The following is a 21425-nucleotide window of genomic DNA, read 5'->3' on the forward strand; positions in this document are numbered from 1 at the left end:
TGCATATAATCCAGGTCACGCATTATTGTTTGTGCGTGAAACAATGTTAACAATGAGACAAAGTTAACAAATGGACAATGTTGACAAATAGAAAGCTATATCAGCAACGTAAGTGAAATTATTTCAATGATTAAGATAAATATTGACATCCAGGTTTCTTCATCTTTAATAAAGGAGAGGTACAGATTTTGTAATTATTAGTTTTTGTCATTAAACAAGGTGGGTGGGGGACGGGGGGGGGAGGAAGGTGGGGCGGGGGGGGGGGGGGGGGGTGGGGGGGGGTGGGGGGGGGGGGGGTTGGGGGGTGGTGGTGGTGGTGGTCAGGAATGACTGAGTAAAGTACGATGTTATTTACTGAGGATTAAATTAACATGCAAGTTTTCTCCTTAACAATCATTTATTCAATTGACAGATAGCATTGAATATCAAACAGGTAAACTTGGACAGGAGTGACAAATCCATTACCTAGACAAACGTTTGTGTGGCTGAGGAGTTAAATGGACAAGTAGCTGCTTCCTCTGTTTACATGGTGGTGAAGACATGGTTTCACTTGCATTCATGTTTTGAATAAAAGTTTTTATTTTCATTGGAATATGACTGTGAACCCTTGAAGGTCAATCAGCCCAGCCCCAGGCCATCACTGCAGGAGTTCCTCAGGCAGTGCCCTGGATTCATCCATTTTCAACTACTTCATCAATGACCTTTATTTCATCACAAGGGCAGTGGTCAGAATTTCACTGATGGTTGCAAAATGTTTGATTCCATGTGCAATTCCTCAGAAAACAGTCAGCGTCTCCATTAGACAGGGCCTTCAAAGTTCAGGCAAGGCCTAGCAATGTCAAATATTGTTGTAGCTGCACAGGTTCCAGTCAATGATCATTTCCAATAAATGAGTCTTAACGACTACCATTGGCATTCATTGGCACATTCATTAGACAATAGACAATAGCATTTGGCCCTTCGAGCAAGCACAGCCATTCACTGTGATCACGGCTGATCATCCACAATCAGTACCCCGTTCCTGCTTTCTCCCCATATCCCTTGCCTCTGCTATCTTTAAGAGCTCTATCTAACTCTCTCTCGAAAGCATCCAGAGAATTGGCCTCCACTGCCTTATGAGGCAGAGAATTCCACAGATTCACAACTCTTTGGGTGAAACAAGCCCAGTCGCTGCATTCTTTCAACATATGACAGCCCCGCCATTCGGGGAATTAACCTCCCAGGGATTAACTCCCTCAATAGCAAGAGTGTCCTTCCTCAAATTTGGATACCAAAACTGCACACAATACTCTAGGTGCGGTCTCACTAGGGCCCAGTACAACTGCAGAAGGACCGTTTGATCCTATACTCAATTTCTCTTGTTATGAAGGCCAACATGCCATTTGCTTTCTTCACTGCTTGCTATACCTGCTGAACAAGGACACCCAGATCTCGTTGTACTTCCCCTTTTCCTAACTTGACATCATTCAGATAATAATCTGCCTTCCTGTTCTTGCCAGCAAAGTGGATAACATGTATCCACATTAAGCTGCATCTGTCATGCATCTGCCCACTCACCCAACCTGTCCAAGTCGCCCTGCATCCTCATAGCATCCTCCTCACAGTTCACACTGCCACCCAGCGTCGTGTCATTTGCAAATTTGCTAATGTTACTTTTAATTCCTTCATCTAAATAATTTATGTATATTGTAAATAGTTGCAGTTCCAGCACCCAGCCTTGCGGTACCACATTAGTCACTGCCTGCCATTCTGAAAGGGACCTGTTAATCCCTACTTGTTGTTTCCTGTCTGCCAACCAATTTTCTATCCATGTCAGTGCCCTATTCTCAATACCATGTGCTCTAATTTTACCCACTATGTGGGACCTTATCAAAGGCTTTCTGAAAGTCCAGGTACACTACATCCACTGGCTCTCCCTTGTCCATGTTCCTAGTTACATCTTCCAAACCTACAAACATATTGACTCCCACAGTTATCTGGACTACACTTCTTCCTCTTGCAAAGACTATCCCCAACTCCCAACTCCTCTGTCTCCCCGCTTCTACTTCCAAGATAAGCTGTTCTACACTCGGACATCTGAGATGTCCTCATTCATAAGGGAACGGGGGTTCTCCCCTTCTATCATAGATGAAGCCCTCACAAGTGTCTCCTCTGTATTCAGTAGTTCTGCTGTTGCTTCCTCTCCCTCCAGTCGTAACAGGGACAGAGTCCCCCTGTCCTCACCTTTCACCCCATCAGTCTCCGACATTTTCGTCACCGCCAATGGGATCCCACCACAGACACGTCCTCCCATCTCCACCCCTTTTATGTTGCTTTCCACAGAGACTATTCCCTCCACAACTCCCTGATTCACTTTTAATATAAAAACTTAGTGAAAGCAGTCGTAAGAATATAATATACCATAGATTGGTACTTCTCCTTGAACAAATTCTACCATGTAACGAGAATCGTCTTGCTTTAAGGAATTGCTTGTTACCTGAGCCTCTGAAACTCAGACAAACAGATGGTTAGATTTAACAGTGAAATCTCCTGTGTACAAATTACTTGTCTCTCGAAAACATTGGCGGGGCAAGTGGCCGTCCCGCCTGTCGAAGATGATGAAGGTGACATCCCCGTCCGCGAATGAAGAACATTGGCCCCAAATAGAGAACTGATTCCAACCGCAAATAACCAAGTCGGTTGGGATGCGTGGTTCCTCCGAAATTTAAACCGCCCCAGGAGGACAAACTAGGCGAGTTCTTCAACGTACGTTCCCAGAAATGGTCTCTGTGTACATTGGCGGCGGTGAACTCCACTGAGCGCATTGGCAAAACCTACCGTTTGTGCAATACTGCCTACCCGGGCTCGTCCGTTGAGTCGTTGCTTGTCACCAGCATTATATCAATGTGGAAAATTGGGAATCTTCAATCCACGAGACCATTGTGTGTATTATTGATTATATATTGAATTATTCATTGGAAAGCAAAGCTCGGTAATATTGAAGAAAACTGAAGTTTAAAGTAGGTATAAGTCATCCGGACAGCAATCTCTCCAAACAGCACGAGGATGGGAGACTGATGACTGAGGCCCCAGGAATCGGCCACATTCAGCTCACAGCGTCGAATCGGATCAAACTGTGAATGAAGGAGATCTCATCCTCCCCGAAATAGTGAACGTGTGATAAATAGCGCGTTATATTGGTGTCTTATCCAGGTCACTTGTTTGGGCTATTTTTCAGATTGTGTGATTTAGATAATGTAATTAAAAAATGTGAAAATTAGTCGAATGTTTATTAAAATCTATAAATGAACCCAAGATGCTGGATTTACTTGTCAGACAGCATCACTTGGGGAAATGGAAAGGTGACGTTTCGGGTCGGGACCCTTCATCAGATTGTTACACAGAAAAGCTGGAGAAACTCAGCGGGTGCAGCAGCATCTATGGAGCGAAGGAAATAGGCAACGTTTCGGGCCGAAACCCTTCTTCAGACTGCGTACAGTTGGAGGGCAGGAGGGATCACAGATGGGGGACAGTTAGAGAGGAGGTTGTGAAACTGTCTCCGGAGAGAAGAGGAGAACTTCTTCAAGGTAGGCATATCTTGAAGAGATAACGCAGTAGAGTGTACACAGTGTTAAAGAGGGAACTGCAGATGCTGGAGAATCGAAGGTTACACAGAAAAGCTGGAGAAACTCAGCGGGTGCAGCAGCATCTATGGAGCTACCTTGAAGAAGTTCTCCTCTTCTCTCCGGAGACAGTTTCACAACCTCCTCTCTAACTGTCCCCCATCTGTGATCCCTCCTGCCCTCCAACTGTACGCCTAAACGTTGCCTATTTCCTTCGCTCCATAGATGCTGCTGCACCCGCTGAGTTTCTCCAGCTTTTCTGTGTAACCTTCGATTCTCCAGCATCTGCAGTTCCCTCTTTAACACTGTGTACACTCTACTGCGTTATCTCTTCAAGATATGCCTACCTTGAAGAAGTTCTCCTCTTCTCTCCGGAGACAGTTTCACAACCTCCTCTCTAACTGTCCCCCATCTGTGATCCCTCCTGCCCTCCAACTGTACGCAGTCTGAAGAAGGGTTTCGGCCCGAAACGTTGCCTATTTCCTTCGCTCCATAGATGCTGCTGCACCCGCTGAGTTTCTCCAGCTTTTCTGTGTAACCTTCGATTCTCCAGCATCTTGCAGTTCCCTCTTTAACACTGTGTACACTCTACTGCGTTATCTCTTCAAGATATGCCTACCTTGAAGAAGTTCTCCTCTTCTCTCCGGAGACAGTTTCACAACCTCCTCTCTAACTGTCCCCCATCTGTGATCCCTCCTGCCCTCCAACTGTACGCAGTCTGAAGAAGGGTTTCGGCCCGAAACGTTGCCTATTTCCTTCGCTCCATAGATGCTGCTGCACCCGCTGAGTTTCTCCAGCTTTTCTGTGTAACCTTCGATTCTCCAGCATCTGCAGTTCCCTCTTTAACCCTTCATCAGATTGTTTGGGGGAGGAGGGGGGGGGGGAAGCAAGAAGCAAGAAAAGATCAGGACAATTGACCCCTGATAGGGATCCCTGATAGACTGATTGTTCGCTGCGAAGTGAACCAAGAAGTGTGATACCAAGAAGAGGGGTAAAGTGAACCATTAGCTCCACCGTTGTAACTATCAATAGCTACTCATAGTATTAACAACTATGTACACATGGGCAGCGCCTCGGGCGGGATTTCCTGGCTTGAACAATTTCAGTAAAATCAGCGGACGGAAGATATGAATCTGCCGACGTGAGACTCAGGTGGAGGATCACGTTATCACTTGTTCCAAAGTGTGGCCTGTATAGTGAAACTACAGCTTAAGGATAGATGTCTGTTTGTCAGGGAATGTCAACAATGTTAATCTAAATGTGTTATAAAAAGGGCCGAGTCCTAAAGTCTTAAATAAAAGTACAAAACTCTGAAAGAGCTGAAAGGTCCACGGTCTCTCAGAGGCGGACTGGTGTAGATACTTCGGTTAAACCAATTCTCATGTTTGACCCAGACCTTTATGACAATGTCTACTTTTACTTGCGCCTTAAATACCGATATACTCGCTCCAAAGAGAATTCGGGCACGCTCAAAGACAAGTACAAAGGAGGTTTCACAAATGTATACGGGATATTCGTAAGGGAGAAACAGATTTCAAACTATCGTAGATAATAAAGGGATGTCAGTGTCAAATTCAGGTATAACCCTCACAAACAAACCCGGGCATGTTGAACACAGCAAACACTAAGAATGTACGGCATCCGCTGCCGTCAGTTAAACAAATTATTTGAGGGTGTTTGAAGGAAGTTATCGATGATCTCCTTCTAGTGATAGTGATCGAACTGTCGTCCAACGTCAGGCTCTTGGTTCCACGGATTCCCTTTCACTCACCTCCTGTCCTGTCAAACGTGTCAAGGTCGTTTGCTTTGAAAAGTAACCCAACATACGCGGCAGCTGGCCGTAATAAAAAAAACAGGCTTCAAAATTGCATCCAGTACTCCATACATTGCTACTCAAGCTCAATGACTTTTAGCACATGAAACTAATGCATCAATAAACTCGTGTTTTGTTTTCAGTTTTAATTAAGCCGGAGACCTCACGTTAAAAGTCAGCTTAGTTTTTTTTTAATATTCTGACGTGTCTCTGCTGCTAAACGGGAGGTTGATCTGAAACTCAGAGTGTGAACTGGCATTCTTTTAAAACAGACACACATGTAAATCTGCCAAGGATGTACAGTTCCCGGTCAAACACATGCATGTCCTGGTGATAAACACATAATGGGTGTACACTCCAACGCTTGGTGAATTCTGCTTCACAATGATAGGAAGAGCCGACAACAAAGGATCAAAAAGGACGTCGCTATGAACGATTGGCCGCCACAAGCCAGTTATCCCTGTGGTAACTGTGGGCGAGTATACTTTGTTAAAGTAGTGATAGTGATAGAATACTCGCCCAGGATAATTGCAGATAGACACAACGTGCTCAAATGCCGATATACACGGAACAGATCATTTCAGTTACACGTAATGATCTGACTTCTGTATAAGGTGCCGTCAAACACACGTGTGCGCATCGTAGACCAATACATCTCGAGACAAATAGGCTTTACATGGAATAAAACATATATACATTTGAATGGGATGCAACACATGTATTCTTATAACATATAAATGTAGGTGATGCATTGTAGACATCGCAGAGAAATAAGGATATCACTGTCCCATAAAAAATTACTGATATGCCAGTACAGAGACAACGAAATGCATTGATTACTGATATGCCAGCATAATAAGTTCTTCAGACTGCAGGGTCCCGACCCGGAAAGTCGCCTATCCATGCTCTCCAGAGATGCTGTCTGGCCGGCTGAGTTACTCCAGCGCTTTGTGTCATTTTTTTCGTAAACCAGCATCTGCAGTTCCTCGTTTCCTCACTGCCAAATACACATGTTCCCACTGTAGACAAATTATAGCATTTCCTTCACAAATAAACGTATACCCGACACAAGCAGATGGGGGTAACCTTTACAGACAACTACGCATGATGTGGGCACACCCGTCACTTAAAAAATGCACCCATTACAACCAAATACTAATATAGCAGTAACAGAAGAGAGCAGCTGCGCAAGTCACATAGAAATACAGCGATACCCGTGTGTATCCATAGAGAAACAAAGGCACGAATATACTCCACGAATAGATAAAAACACACAAAAATGTCCCTCAGCGGGACAGGCAGCATCTCTGGAGATAAGAGATGCACGGAAACGTAATTATTTATTTTATGTAAAGCATTTTGGTTTCAACGCGTTGATTTAAACGTGCTATATAAATAAAATTTACTTACTTACTTACTAAATATCGATATACTCGCTCCAAAGAGAATTCGGGTACACTCAAATATCCCGCATACATTTCGCAAATACATACGGGATATTCGTAAGGGAGAAACAGATTTCAAACTACCGTAGATAATAAAGGTATGTCAGTGTCAAATTCAGGTTTAACCCTCACAGCCAAACCCGGTCATGTTGAACACAGCAAACACTAAGAATGGACAAATAATGTTACATTCATGAAAATGCAGGTGTCACCATCATATTAAGAGGGAGTTAGAAGTGGCCCTTGTGGCTAAAGGGATCAGGGGGCATGGAGAGAAGGCAGGTACAGGATACTGAGTTGGGTGATCAGCCATGATCATATTGAATGGCGGTGCAGGCTCGAGGGCCGAATGGCCTACTCCTGCACCTATTTTCTATGTTTCTATATACAAATTCAGGTACATTTTCACACCCATTCAACGGTACAGCATTATCCAACACGGTGTGCTTATGAGTAAACAAATGCAGACGAGCACATCAAATCTGAATTCTAAAAATGTCCGCAATTGATTCTCACATAAAGCTCCATTCATTAAACAATTATTAAGTTAAATAGAAACCATTATTCGACATTTCTTTTGATTTTTAAAACGCATAATAATTAAGATTATATCAGTTATTTAAACGAAGAAATATATGAAAAGGGGGAATATACCATTTGCTTCATTAACCTCCATTGTGTTCAGGATTCTTTCCGCAGGATAATAGTTCACCTCCGGGGAATTATCATTAACTTTGTTGACATCTATTATCCCGCATCGTAATTAATAATACAAGAAAATAAAGTGCTTAGGGACTGCGGTACTAATTTTGCATCAACATCAAAATACAGATGTGATGCGATTCAAATGTATGGCACAAAATGCTGGGGTAACTCAGCGGGACAGGCAGCATCTCTGGAGATAAGAAATGGGTGACGTTTCGGGTCGAGACCCTTCTTCAGATGGTATTTGTTCGTTAAATGGTAGATCACTGTAGTTTGATAATTTTTATCCAAATTTTTATAGTTATTCTCAATAAAGGAATGTTCTAAAAACATGTTTTGTTTTTAATCCCCTGATTGAAAATGATGCATTTTGAGAAAAGTGTAAGCTTTTTGGTCCGCAGTAAAACTATTGACCATTTCCGAGGCACAATTATATAAGCATTTTTATCATTAAATTGAAGAGCACCGTTCTCAATGTTCTCGGTGATTGATCCCTGAGTTAAAAGTATGATTCCCTGTTTCGACTGAAGGAGCTTTCTTCTTTAAGACCTCGCTGAGACAAGGAGGCAAATGCTTGCATCCGCCAGTTAAATAATATTATCTCAAATCCTCAATGGACATCGAGCAATTGTGCAGTTTGCTTTACAATAAACATATCAATTTTCAATCCAATGTTACCATATCACAGCTCTGAAGGAGTTCAGTATAGTTTGCAACGGAGATTTATTGGAGCCGTTTTGCGAATAGCCGCAGTGCTAACCATGACATTAAATCGTTGTAGCATTCTATATTTTTATTCAGAAACATAAAAGGAACACAACTGCAGAACTCTGGCAGAATTTTGGCTGAAATGTTCTCACAATGTTCCCAGGAGAACAATGAGGGGGGGGGGGGGGGGGGGGGGGGGGGGGGGGGGGGGGGGGGGGGGGTTGATCTCTGGAATGATTGAATAGAAAGTTGTTTTTTTTACAAAAGGATTTAAGAATGAGTTTATCTATGGTTCTCGGCGCCAATAGTATATGCATACTAACAACTGATGATGCACGTTACAATGCACGGGGAAGCAAGCCACACAGTGAATGATATATAAAACGTTAAACTGGACTCGTATAGTAGCGTGCAGAATGGCTCTTCAGAAACACAGTCACATACCTGAGATGCTCCGGGATTTGGCCTCAATCGGGCACTTTGTATAATTTTTTTTACACAGAGCCCTCCCTCATTTGGTTGTAAAAAGGGAACACGTGCCCGAGTGACAATCTCACTATTGGCTTTTCAGAAAACAAGATCACAGATCCTGAAAGCTCACTGGGCATTCGGCTAATTAAAGAAAATGGGCAAGTTAAAAGCTGAGCCCAAAAAAGACTAGCTTTCAAGTGGGAATTGTGGAGAAGAGGAGTTTCATTTTATCTGAGATTCTGTGCCGCCTTAGTAAACCAGGACAATGGTAAGCAAAAGTCATTAAATTAATGTTTCCAGTGTGTTGTTTCATTACTTTCAGCATCATGCTAATCTCACCCAGGGTGTAAGAAATAGCTCCTGTGTCGTATATATAATATACAGTTATAAATATATATTTTAAATACTGAAAGGGACGTGACTATGCACAAGCGGAAGTATTCAAATAGTATTGCAAAGCTATTTTCAAAGCTATTTCAAATAGAAAATTATCAACAGAAAGGAATTATTCGGCATTCAATTCGGACAAGCAACCGAAAAGGGGATTTGAAGGCAATAAACAGCCACGGGCGTCTGGCGCTTATCACGACATGAAGAAATTAGTATTACCTGAAATCAGGTTCTGTAGAACCGTCTGATGACAAATTGGCAGAGACGACGGCTGGTTTTCACCTGAGTAGCCTTCATTGTTTTTAGGGAAAAGCAAACTGGATATGCAGGATGTTTGTAAAATTTGCAAATTACATAAGAGTAGACACATTTAAGAGTATAGCCATCTAGGATTAAAATGAAATTTATTTAAATCTTTTTTCAGACAACTTGAGTTACATAGGAAACTGCCATAAGAGAAAACAAATTCTTCAGCTTGGTACAGCCTCCAAAGTCAACATTTCAAAGCCCTAACAGCATGATAAATTTGAAAAAATAAAAAAAAGATAATCAGAAATTTCCCCCATTTGCTCTGAGTCTTTGCACTGTGACTTGTTCAAGAGCTCCAGCCCGACAGTTGTGCATGCAAGAGCAACCGAAGCAGAGAAAAGTCGCGGTCTCGCGTTATAAATAGAGTGAATAGGACGGCGCCTTCACTTACGAGGCACATTCCGATGACTAAAGTTTCTGCGTTGAGAGAGTCGCTCATCTGGGAGTTTGGAGTTTTCCGCCTTCGCCTCCTTTAATGGGCTCGCAGATTTCGAAATGTTGGCAGGAAAAGCGCAAGACGCTGAACCAGTTTGTATTGTGGAAATGTTGTTGTATGTTTTAACTGTCCAATTTCAAAATTCACCTGTCTTAATTTTATTCCGTTCTCCCCAAATGAGATTAAATAATGCTGCAGAGTTATGAGTTACAACTCCGCTAAAAATATTGACAATCCTTTTTATGGATTGAGAGAAAAAGAAATAGGCGCAAAAATAATAATTGCTTTATTGACGGGATAAAGTCTTAGATCTGGGCTATGGCCAATGAAGTCAGACAACGTATAACCGAATTTGCTGATCATTTCAAACTGCCGGCTGTCTCATCACTAATTTAAACCTCTGCTGGAGGAGTGTCACTGCCCGGCTGAATATCCCCTATATGGAGTCGATTAATTCTTCCAGTTAAAAATATATGATATATTATTTCATTGCAAGACCGTCCTGCTAAGTCAATCACTTGAGTTTGTGATATCTACTGCCACCCAGTGAATCGTCGACTCGGAATCGTCTGATTTGTAGACTTTATTGCCTTTCATATTGCCATGCAACTGAAACAAATCATTGTAAATTATTGCTGGAGGAACTCTGAGGGTCGGGCAGTACCTGTGGAGGGAATGGGTAGTAACATTTCGGATCAGGGTCCTTCTTCAGGCCCAGACCGATACGTCGACTGTCCATTCCCTCCACAAATGCTTCTTGACCCGCTGAGTCGCTTCAGCACTTCGTGTTTTGCTCAAGATTCCAGCATCTGCAGTTTCTTATGCCTTCAAAGTAAACTATTGGCGGATTTCTCACTTACACAACTGTTATTAAATATTTTCATTTGGACCACTCTTGAGCGTATTCCGACAAAATGTATTTGATAGATCGTAAAGTACAGAAACGGGTAGTTCGGCCCACTTCACATGATGACCCATCATGTACCTGTCTATATCGACATATCTCGACCTAAAACGTCACACTTTCCTTCGCTCCATAGATGCTGCCTCGCCCGCTGAGTTTCTCCAGCAATTTTATCTACCATCAATTTTTCCAGCATCTGCAGTTCTTTCTTAAACATACAATTGCTGGTCACTTTCAAATATTAGACACCGAATGAATAACATGAGCCATGTATATTGTTCATTGGGCAGTGAAGCATTGTTAATGGGCAATGATGAAGTGCTTTCAACCCAACTGACCAGGTGGAAACTCCCAGCAATAGGTTTGCAACCGCTCAACATAAACGCCCACGGATTTCAATCAATCGAGAATCGAATAGCTGCGTAAAACGAGGCAGGTTTCTCGACAAGGGGAGGGGGCTAACATTGCATCTCAATCGACATATCGTAAATTATTGCGGGATGATCCGGAAGTTCTCAGTTCCACACTTTGCTTCCTGCAATTTTACTGCGTAGTCAGCGCAATATTTTATTCTTACCCTGAGCTGATTTGCTGTTGAAGAAAGCCGACGTCGGCTATTTCACCAAGGTACATTTACAGACCAAGTGACATTCATATTGTTGCTGCTGCCGAAGTCAGAAGTAGAGGTTGTGAAAAAATAAAGGCTGAGGTAAGAAAACACTCTCTGTTCGTAATAATCTAGGGTTGGAATAACTTGGGAGGGTTTTATCTCAACATCTTATTGATGAAATCTACACATTTGATGTTGTTTTCTACGTACATCAATATAACAGCAACGCAAATCGTCCTTTGGTCAGATAAGTAACGGATCACCCGGGCATATTCTGATTGCCTAGAAGCAACCTCAAGACGGGAAAGCCTTGTGTACTTTGGGATTTATGTGCTGAATTCGTAGACGTTCATTGGATATACAGTTTGCGTGGTGTGTAAGGTGTACATTAAACAAAGTCGTCGGCAAGAAGCACTGGTTTTCAATCTTCAACAAATTCTCTGAAGTTTATTTCAAGTGGATTGCAATCTTGAAATTCAAGTTCAAGGAAGTATGCTTTGCCTGGTACCGTGCATTGGCAATATGAATTTGTAATTTTATATTCAGACAGTGAATATATTTATGATTAATTTATCCATCAAATTATTTTCAGATTAATAATTCATTCTCTTCCTCACTGCGTAACTGATTTGTGTGGCGCTTTTTCAGAAATGAGATAAATAGTTACTTGTCCGGAAAGTACTCAAGGGCGTGAGAAACTAAATGGTTAACTGGTACTAATGCACAGATCAGTCAGTTTATTTAAAATGAAGGGACACACTTTGATGCCGACTATACCACATACCGTTGCTTCATTCTGATCAGGCATCCACCGTTACGAATTGCTCGCTTTCAGCACCTGCACACCTGTTTATTGCGTTAAGCATGGCGTCTTTATTTCCTTTGGCATCGTGAGAATGGCATTAAACATCGTCGGTGTTCATAGTCCTTAAATTATGTATTATACATTGGATCGCTGAAGCGATTGCAATTTAAAAAGCACTCATTCGGTTATTGGATTATTTTTATTGATCTCTTTTACGTGCAGACCACCAAGAGCATTATACATTGCATTGGAATTAGGCCAAATGTAATAGAAGAAGCAGCAGCTAACCGTTCTCTGGTGTGTCTGAAAGGTGGAAGGGAGAATCTTTAAAAGGTTATAAGATGTACTGCCATGCCCTATGCTAAATTTAGTCGCAGACTCTGCTGTGAGAACTACCATTTATAGAAGCAGAGGCTCCTTGGCTGCAGCAGATACTGATCTAAGATTGAGCAGTGATCTGATAGATTATGGGATTCACTGCCTTGTATTGAATTTGCTTGGCAGTAAGAAACCAGTCCTGGGCTATAAACCATAAATGTGGCATACTCATTGGCTTTTTTGGCACATGAATATGCCAGGTACTATGTAGGTCTTGCAAAGGAGAATTTGCTTTTCTGAGAAAGTACAGAATATCGTTTCAAAATTAAACATGCCAGGGAAATAAACTGCAGTGCTTCAGGAACATCACATGACATTCAGAACTACCAACTTACCGCGACACTGCCAACTCCTATTAAACATGCGTTCAAACAATAGGTAAACATTAACAGTAATCTGGGAATTAAAATAATTGACTCAAAACATTTTGAGGAGACAAACATCCAGATTTGTTAAAATTATTCTCATTGGAGTAACCAGATTGATTTTCTTATTTGAAGATGCAAGAACGATATATCATGAAGGAATTGCAGTTGGTGCGTCCACATAAATATTTAGAAGACATTCCTATATAAAAGATTGGTTAGCAGATATGAGCCCTGTGGAATTATGGACTCGATAGAATTAGGGATTCCAAGATTGATGAACAAAGCAAAATGTGGTGGTACATTGTTTTTCAGACATGACAATGGTGGACAGACGTGTTCCCCAGTGATCAATCTTGGGAGCATATCTCATATCTACTATTGACTTAGGGACGAGTGGCAGAGGAAAATGTTCAAATTTGCAGATGACACAAAAGTAAGAAAAGTGATGAATAAGGAGGGAGATAGTAATATGTTGCAAAGGGCCATAGACAGATAAACGGCAATTAAAATGTGATACATAAGTGTAAAGTGATACGCTTTAACAGATACAAAAAGGAGAGTCAATATAGTCAGGTTCTTCTGTATAGGATCTGGTATAGACCAAGGTAGGTTGATTGAGTAATTAGTTTTATATATGGATTCTGAGAGTCATGCATCAAAGCATTGAGTTACTAACAATTTGAAGGTATATTGAATTTGCCTGCAAATTGGCTGTTACAAATGGAGAATTGTGCCCAATTCTGAAACCGAACTGCAAAAAAACTCATTCAATCAGTTCTAGAAACAAGTGTTTTCAGTGTAGCATGACCAGTCAGTATTGGAAATACTCAATAGATTTGGCAGCATCTGTGAAAAGAGAAACAAAGATATGTTTTCTGGTCATTAGTCCTTATAAAGGTTAATCAACCTGTACTGTTGACTGTTTCTCTCCACAGGTGCTGCCTGATCTGCTGAGTGTTTCCTGCTCTTTTGTTTCAGATGCCCAGCATCCACAGATTTTTATTTTTCATGTTCGGCCACAAGATTAGGCTAGGAAAGCTGGGCTGTTTAGGGTTAGATTTAAGTTTAGAGATACAGCGCGGAAACAGGCCCTTCGGCCCACAGAGTCTGCACTGACCAACGATCCCCGCACATTAACACTATCCTACACACACTAGGGACAATTTTACACATTCACCAAGACAATTAACCTACATAACTGTACGTCTGTCAGCATGAAATAAGGAAGGTTAGAGAAGGTTTGATAGAGGGGCATGAGATCATAACTGGTTTAAACAGGGTAAACAGAAGAATGTTATGTCCATTTGGATATAGTTTAAGGATTAGAGTGAATTGCAGGCAGTAGCTGGCAGAATACAGAGTTCAAAATTCACATGAATTGTCACTCAGATGAAAAGGAAACCTGTTGAGATGCACATCAACCTTAATCTAAATGATAGGTTTATTTGCATTTACCTTGAAGGATTGAACGATTGTTCCATCCATACTGGAAGCTAAAAAAAAAAAGATAAGATACTAAAACAGCACATTGGGTCTCATCAGCATCTGAACCATGGAAAACAATAGTTGAATATTTTGGGAGGACATCAGCCAAAGAACTTCATCTGACTTCGGCAGACTCTTGCTGTGAAGAGGAGCATGACCAGATAACTTTTATTACTGGATAAACCTAGGTTCAAGAGATCACCTCCTATTAGATTGTTCAATGTGGCTTCATGCAATCATTTGTTTCTTTTCTATGAGAGCATAGAGTTAAATGGCATTAGAGCAACCTGAGGCAAAGGAGTAGAATAAAGGTCAACATAGATGTTTAATGGATATTCGATCCACCAGAATTGAGCATAAATGTATCTTTGTCCCAGTGTCATAAAGCACAGGAACAGGCAGTCTGGCCCACCGAGTTCATGCTAATCACCAACCAGGCATTTACACCAATCCCATTGCTTAAAGATGGCACAGTGGTGCAGCTGATAAGAGCTGCTGCCTCACAGCACCAGAAACCCGGGATTCGATCCTGTCTGTGTTGAGTTTACACGTTCTCCTTGTGACTGTGTGAATATCCTTCAGATGCTCGGGTTTCTTCCTGCATCCCAAAGACTTGTGGGTTTAAAGGTTAATTGGACTATGTGTAGGGAGTGGATGCGAAAGTGGAATAACATAGAACTATTGGAAATGGGTGATCGAATGTCAGCGTGGACTTGCTGAAGGGCCTGTTTCCATGCTGTTTTTCTAAACTAAACTAAATTATTCTAATTCTTTGCATATTGTCATCAACTCTCCCCTAAATTCTACCACTCACCCATGAATTAGGAACAATTTACAGCGGCTAGTTAAACTATCAACCCTTATATCTTTGGAATTTGTGAGGAAAATGGGATGAAACCCATATAGTAACTGCAAGAACATCCAAACTCCACACAAACAATATCAAAGGTCAGGAGTGAATCCAGATCTCTCGCCGTGACGTAGTGGCTGTATTGACTGCACAGCTGTGCTGCTCCTGGCCTCCGAAACACTTCCGAAACTTCACATTGGTATCAGAACACACGTTTAAAAAGCAATGCATCAGTTGTGTTGATTTGTTTTTATCTTACTTGGAAAATCACTGTACATATTATTTCTAGCTCAGCTCTGAATCGAGTATGCATATCTCAAGGTACACTATGTAGACAATGTTTTTAAAACGTTTCTCTTCTCTTTCAGCCAATGACAGAACAACAAGCAGATGCGAGGTCTTACCTCAGCGAGGAAATGATCGCTGGTGAGTGGAAGATAAATTAAAGTTGGCTAAATATTTTAATAACAATTCAAGAGTAAGAGTACATATTTCACTTTCAGGTTGGATGCTGTGAATCACACTTCATGCGGTGTTGCATGTTCTCAGAATTGTTGGAATTAGTGCATTAAAATCTTGAACCTTTTGCTTCAGACTATGGATAGCATTTTCATCATCAGTCAGAAGGATGTGGCCTTAGGCTCCACCTCAGTACAGTACTGAAAGAATGCTGAACTCTCAGAGGGAATGTCTAGTGGATGGGTTATCTCGTAAAAGATTCTAGGTACACACTTCTGACCTGTAGGCTGTAGTTATGTAAATCAATATAACATGTATGAAATGATTTAATCATGTGTGAAATGTTGTTTGTGTGCATCCGAAGGATGCCTCTTGGAGCCTCAGGTGTTTTTAATATATTAATATATATATTATTTTAAGATGAGTCCACAAGGGTATATACATAATACAGGCAACAATTAAATATTAAAAAATAGGCTTTAAATAATGAAGGCATCAAGTAGCTGTATACTGTTGGCAGTAGGGCAAGTCACAGTTACTTCAACTTGCATATTGGAAGCAAATAGACAAGAATATAGATATAAGATGTAAGAATTATAGGTTAGTGCTTAGGGTTGTCTAGTTAAACCCTACAACAGTTACAATGGGAATAATTCAAAGTTGCAGTTCGGACTCACATTGGATATATTAGGAGTCATGAAGCCCATGACCAACCTTGAGAGTTTTGGTCTTCAGGCAGAGTGAAGAGAGCTGTTTCTCAGGGAAACAAAACAGATGAAATTGAGAGTAGGTGTAAAATGCCACCACACAATGATAGAAGAAAACAATGATTTTTATACCATAAAATATTCTAAGTACTCAGTAATCAGGCAGCATCTGTAAGAGAGTAACAAAGTCAATGTTTGTTTTAATTGTCGCAAGAAAATTTCAAATCAAAGATGCTTTATGATTTCATTTATAGAGATAGGCTCAGATATACTTGTTATTCAATGAGTTGATGGAGAGATTTTTAGAACCATCAATTGCCCATGGAAATCATGGAAAGTTACAAATTTGGTGTCTGAAACCAAAAGTCAGATGAGACTACTCATGACCAGTTAGTTGTATTAAAGAGCTTGACACAATGTAGTTATCTTGACACCTTCCTGAATGAGGCACCAAGAGAAAGAGATCCAATTTAATTACTGAACATTCAAAATTTCACATTTGAGGATAATATAAATGAGGCATGTTGATACAGATGACTTTTAAAATTGGCATACATTTTCAGCACATGCAAAATGTGCAAGAATGTGCATTCCTAGAGTGGTCGGTCATCTCCCTTTACATCGTCAGTCCTGATGCAACCCAAAACATCGACTTCTTTGCTTCTATCTCTCTGCTTCAGCTGCTTGACTCACTGAGTTTGGGTTTTTTTTGCACCAGATCTAAGCATGTGCATTATCTCGTGTCTCCGCTGTGCTCAATAATCCTTTCGAACAAAGCAAATGATGTGATCCAATTATTTGTATTTCTCTCCAGAGTTTAAGGCCGCATTCGACATGTTTGATATTGATGGTGGTGGTGACATTAGCACCAAGGAGTTGGGACAAGTCATGAAAATCCTGGGGCAAACTCCGACCAGAGAAGAATTAGATGCCATTATTGAGGAAGTGGATGAAGATGGTAAGATTGCAATTGTTAATAGCACCTAGCACTTGCAAATGTGCTCTTTTTCTTCAAGTCGTTTTACTATAATTGCTTATTTATCTCAGGAAGCGGTACCATCGACTTTGAAGAGTTCTTGGTGATGATGGTGCGCCAAATGAAAGAGGAAGCAAAAGGCAAATCTGAAGAAGAGTTGGCAGAATTCTTTCGCATATTTGATCAGTGAGTTTGACTTTTTAATTCCCAGGTAGATTAAAAAAACAATCCTAATTTTAGTAGAATATTTAGATTTCTAAATTCCTTGTTGCTTCTCTGGCCAAGAAGAGAAATATGTTGGCCTGTGGTCACTGGGAGAAAAGGAAAGTTACAAGTAACTGAGAGAAAACATATTGGCCTCATCAATCATGTGGGTCCAGACCAATATGAGAATTGGTATTTTACCTGATCTTTGAAAACTGATAGGCCCACATTGATCTGGAAGTGCCTTTGTTGCATCCAAAATCTTATTAAAGCTCAATGACAAATATCTTATGCTATATGTGCAAGCTTCTCCTCCATGGATTGCATGTGTGAATAACATGAAACTTTCAGAGCCACGTATAAATTCACATTTCCATTACTCTGCATTACTGATTCAGATATGTTATGAATTGTTGGGAACATTTTAAAACATCCCTCCATCAAAAAACAGAATGAATGAAGGGGCTTTCAGAATTGACTATAACCAGTGAGGATTGGATTGATAGGTTGCTAGATTGCTATTGTTCTGGGGAACAGCTGGTGCCCCAGGAATTGAAGGCTGGTGGACTCTGATTTATGACATAGCTGGAAAAGGACATATTATGTGAGACAATTGAGAGACTTAATGATTTTTCGGTTTCCAACATATCCAGCAATTTATGACTTATTTTACATTTCCATCATCGAGATAGATTTTCTACTGCCCTAAAGCTAACAAATGGGTTATCAGTATTCATCATATATTCATCAATCCTTCAACAATAACCATGTGAAATACCAAGAATGTGGGTGCTATGTTCAATGGCATAACATTTTGGGATTACCAATTTCAATAACTTCCAGCATGATATAACAAATGTAACATGCATGGAAGTAACATTGCCTTTAAATCTATAGTTTCCAAGCTCTGGATTAGTGGACTATGTTAGTAAAAATGTCTAGGTTTAGTTGCAGAATAATAGGTAAAAAATATTAATATGCTTAACCATAGACTGTTATCAGTGTCATGTGATTACTAGAGCTCAAGTGAGAAGACCTGGGTCTTTTCTCATCTGCTAACTTCCAAGGCAAATAACATTGTAAAATCAGCCCCTTCAGGCCACTCGACCTTCAATATCATTATGACCAATATGCCCTAGGTTTAAGCACATCTATTCCAGTTCTCTATAGTTCTCGATTCCCCATTCTTTCAAAAAATATATGTAGCTCCTCTTTGAATCTCCCCAGAGATAGATCCCTTACAATTCTCCAGGATAGAGAATTCCAGAGACTAACTGAAGGAGGAATTCCAATATATCTCAGTTCAAATGACTATTTCCTTATCCGCTAACCATGTCTGCTAATCCACGACCCTCTTATGAGCGAAAACATCATGTACCCTGTAAATGCCTCCTTTGGATCTTATGTTTCAGTAAGCCTACCCCTCATTCTCTTAAACTCCAGAGAATATTCAACTTCTTTAGCTGTTTTCCAAAGGATGATCCTTTCCTCTGGGGAACTAACCTAGTAAATCTCTTGTGAACTACTGCCAATGTGAGTATCCTCTTTCTTAAGTAAGGGACTAAAACTGTATATAGTGTTCCAGGTGTGGCCTCACCAACATGCTTTACATTAGTTACAATGCTTCTCTACACCAACCTTCTTGCATAAAAGTCACATACCCAAGTTCCAGTTGAACCTGCCTGCTAATATTTTGTGATTCATGCATGAGAAACCTAAATTGCATTATTTTGAATCCTCTGCATTTAGATAATAATTTTCCTTTTGATTCCTTTTCGCAAAGTGCATGATCTCACACTTTCTTCAATTAAACTCCAATTGCCAGATTTTCACTCACTCAATCTTTCTATATCCTGCTGCAGGGTCCAAATATCCTCATTATAACATACCCTTCCACCTATTTTCATGTGCTTAGAATACTTGGATATCTAACCCTTTACTGCTCCTCGTCATTAATATAGATAGCAAATAATTGTGAGCCAATAATAGTACCTTGGGCACCACTAATTATACCCCTCTAGCCGTCTTTGGTTTCTTATTTAAGAAAGACAATACTTGCATTGGAAGTAGTCCAGAAGAGATTCATGAGGTTAGTTGCTTGGATGAGAGGGTCGTGCTATCACAAACACCTAAACAAGTTGGATGTGCATTCTTTGGAGCAAATGACTTATTTATTGAGACTCTTTTCCATAACAACCAGCCTTAATCCATGCTAACACACTTATCTTGTGCACAGGAATGCTGATGGTTTCATCGAGCGGGATGAGCTTAAAGCTATAATAATGAGTGCTGGAGAAAAAGTTACAGAAGATGAAATTGATGAGCTCATGAAGGAGGGCGACAAAAACAACGATGGAAAACTAGACTTTGACGGTGTGTACAATTATCAAAATGATATGGAATGAATAAAATTCTGGCTGAAAGATTTATTTTCTTTCTACTATGTAAATTAAGCATTTTTTAAACACACCTTTTATCTTTCTTTCTGTTCTTTCCAGAATGGTTGAAGATGATGGAAAATGTCCAGTAAATGACCAACATTCCTCAACAACTGTCGGCATCTCATTTCTTAAGGAACCTTTTAAAATGTCACCTTTTATCTCATAATGAAAATCTATTACTTCTTTTTGTTTTTGGCTTGGCCTTGCCTCAAGATCATAAACATTAATCATAAAATAAATTGCAACGAATAGTTCATTATGCTGCACCTCTTACCACATTTTTCATGTCCTACTGCAGCTAATTGATTAGACATCAGAAAGGAACGTGATCACTGCATTGAATGCAAAGTCTATTCGACATGACTAATGCTATACATCAAGATTGCTAGTATAGTTATTGCAATTCGACCATACATGGGAAGGAACAAAATTCTATGTATGAAACTCTTAATGATTTTTCCAGCAACCTAGAACAAAGTACCATATATTCCAAGCTGTTTCCTAATAAAGCTAATGTCAATTTTTGGAGTCAGTTGTTGTCACATTTATTGAATGCATAATATGCTTAACATTTTCCAGGTGACTATTCTCAATTATCAAGAGGTGTTGAAGTTCAATTGCAACTTTCCAGACGTCTCGGTAACCTGCTCTTGGTATTTCACAGACTGTAGAACACTATTCCAGTATTTATGAACGTTTGTTCAAGTGCTTATGACAAAGTGTTCGGCATTCAATTCAATTTTGAAGTAGAAAAAATGGTACTCTAAAGGTGTGTGTACTGAAAACATTTGGTTGAAAGTTAATAAATTTGAACTTATCCATTAAGATTGAGTCTACCCGTAGCCGGCTGTCAACACATATCAAACGTAAGGACATCTGACCTTCTGCTCTACTTCTGGACTAATGACTAGTTCCACCACTAACTGGATCATTGATGTGTCAAGGTGAGAATCTATGCAGTGCCATGGTTACCCGTGTTTAAGAACTGCAACCCCATTCAATTGAACCTGTAAAATGTAAATAGCTTACTTATTTTAATTATTTGCTTTCATTATTTTTTAATTAAAATATTTTGTTATATTTATTAATTAATTTTATTCATTATTTAAATATATTTGAATATTTTCAACTGAAGAAATTTAACAAAAGTTCCACGGGCCTTTTGTCAGAAGGCTGTCCTGTGGTTAGGGTCTCAGCATACACGGCTGAGGCCAACTCAAAAAGTAAAAGTTGCTTCTCTCAAAGAGTGTGAACTCGGTCATCTCCACCCCCCATATCTGAAGGAGGTCATAAGATTCAAATTAGTTTATTGTCATATTCATCAGGGTGCAATGAAATTGTTGTTTGAATGAAGCTAAT

At 40.2% G+C, this 21425-nt stretch overlaps 1 protein-coding gene across 2 annotated transcripts; it reads left to right on the plus strand.

Moving 5' to 3' along the window:
- Positions 1-8917: 8917 nt before the first annotated feature.
- On the plus strand, positions 8918-20594 carry LOC129707389 (troponin C, skeletal muscle-like). Of its 2 annotated transcripts, none has more exons than XM_055652385.1 (6): positions 8918-9012; positions 15648-15705; positions 17260-17403; positions 17493-17607; positions 19862-19998; positions 20124-20594. In XM_055652385.1, the coding sequence occupies exons 1-6, from the start codon at positions 9010-9012 to the stop codon at positions 20153-20155; spliced, it is 489 nt and encodes a 162-aa protein (XP_055508360.1). In that variant the 5' UTR covers positions 8918-9009; the 3' UTR covers positions 20156-20594. The 2 variants fall into 2 exon arrangements, with proteins under 2 accessions (XP_055508360.1, XP_055508361.1); XM_055652386.1 differs by lacking the exon at positions 8918-9012 and adding an exon at positions 11339-11492.
- Positions 20595-21425: the final 831 nt, after the last annotated feature.

The sequence above is a fragment of the Leucoraja erinacea genome, chromosome 21 (assembly GCF_028641065.1).
Source record: "Leucoraja erinacea ecotype New England chromosome 21, Leri_hhj_1, whole genome shotgun sequence".
NCBI lineage: Eukaryota > Metazoa > Chordata > Chondrichthyes > Rajiformes > Rajidae > Leucoraja > Leucoraja erinaceus.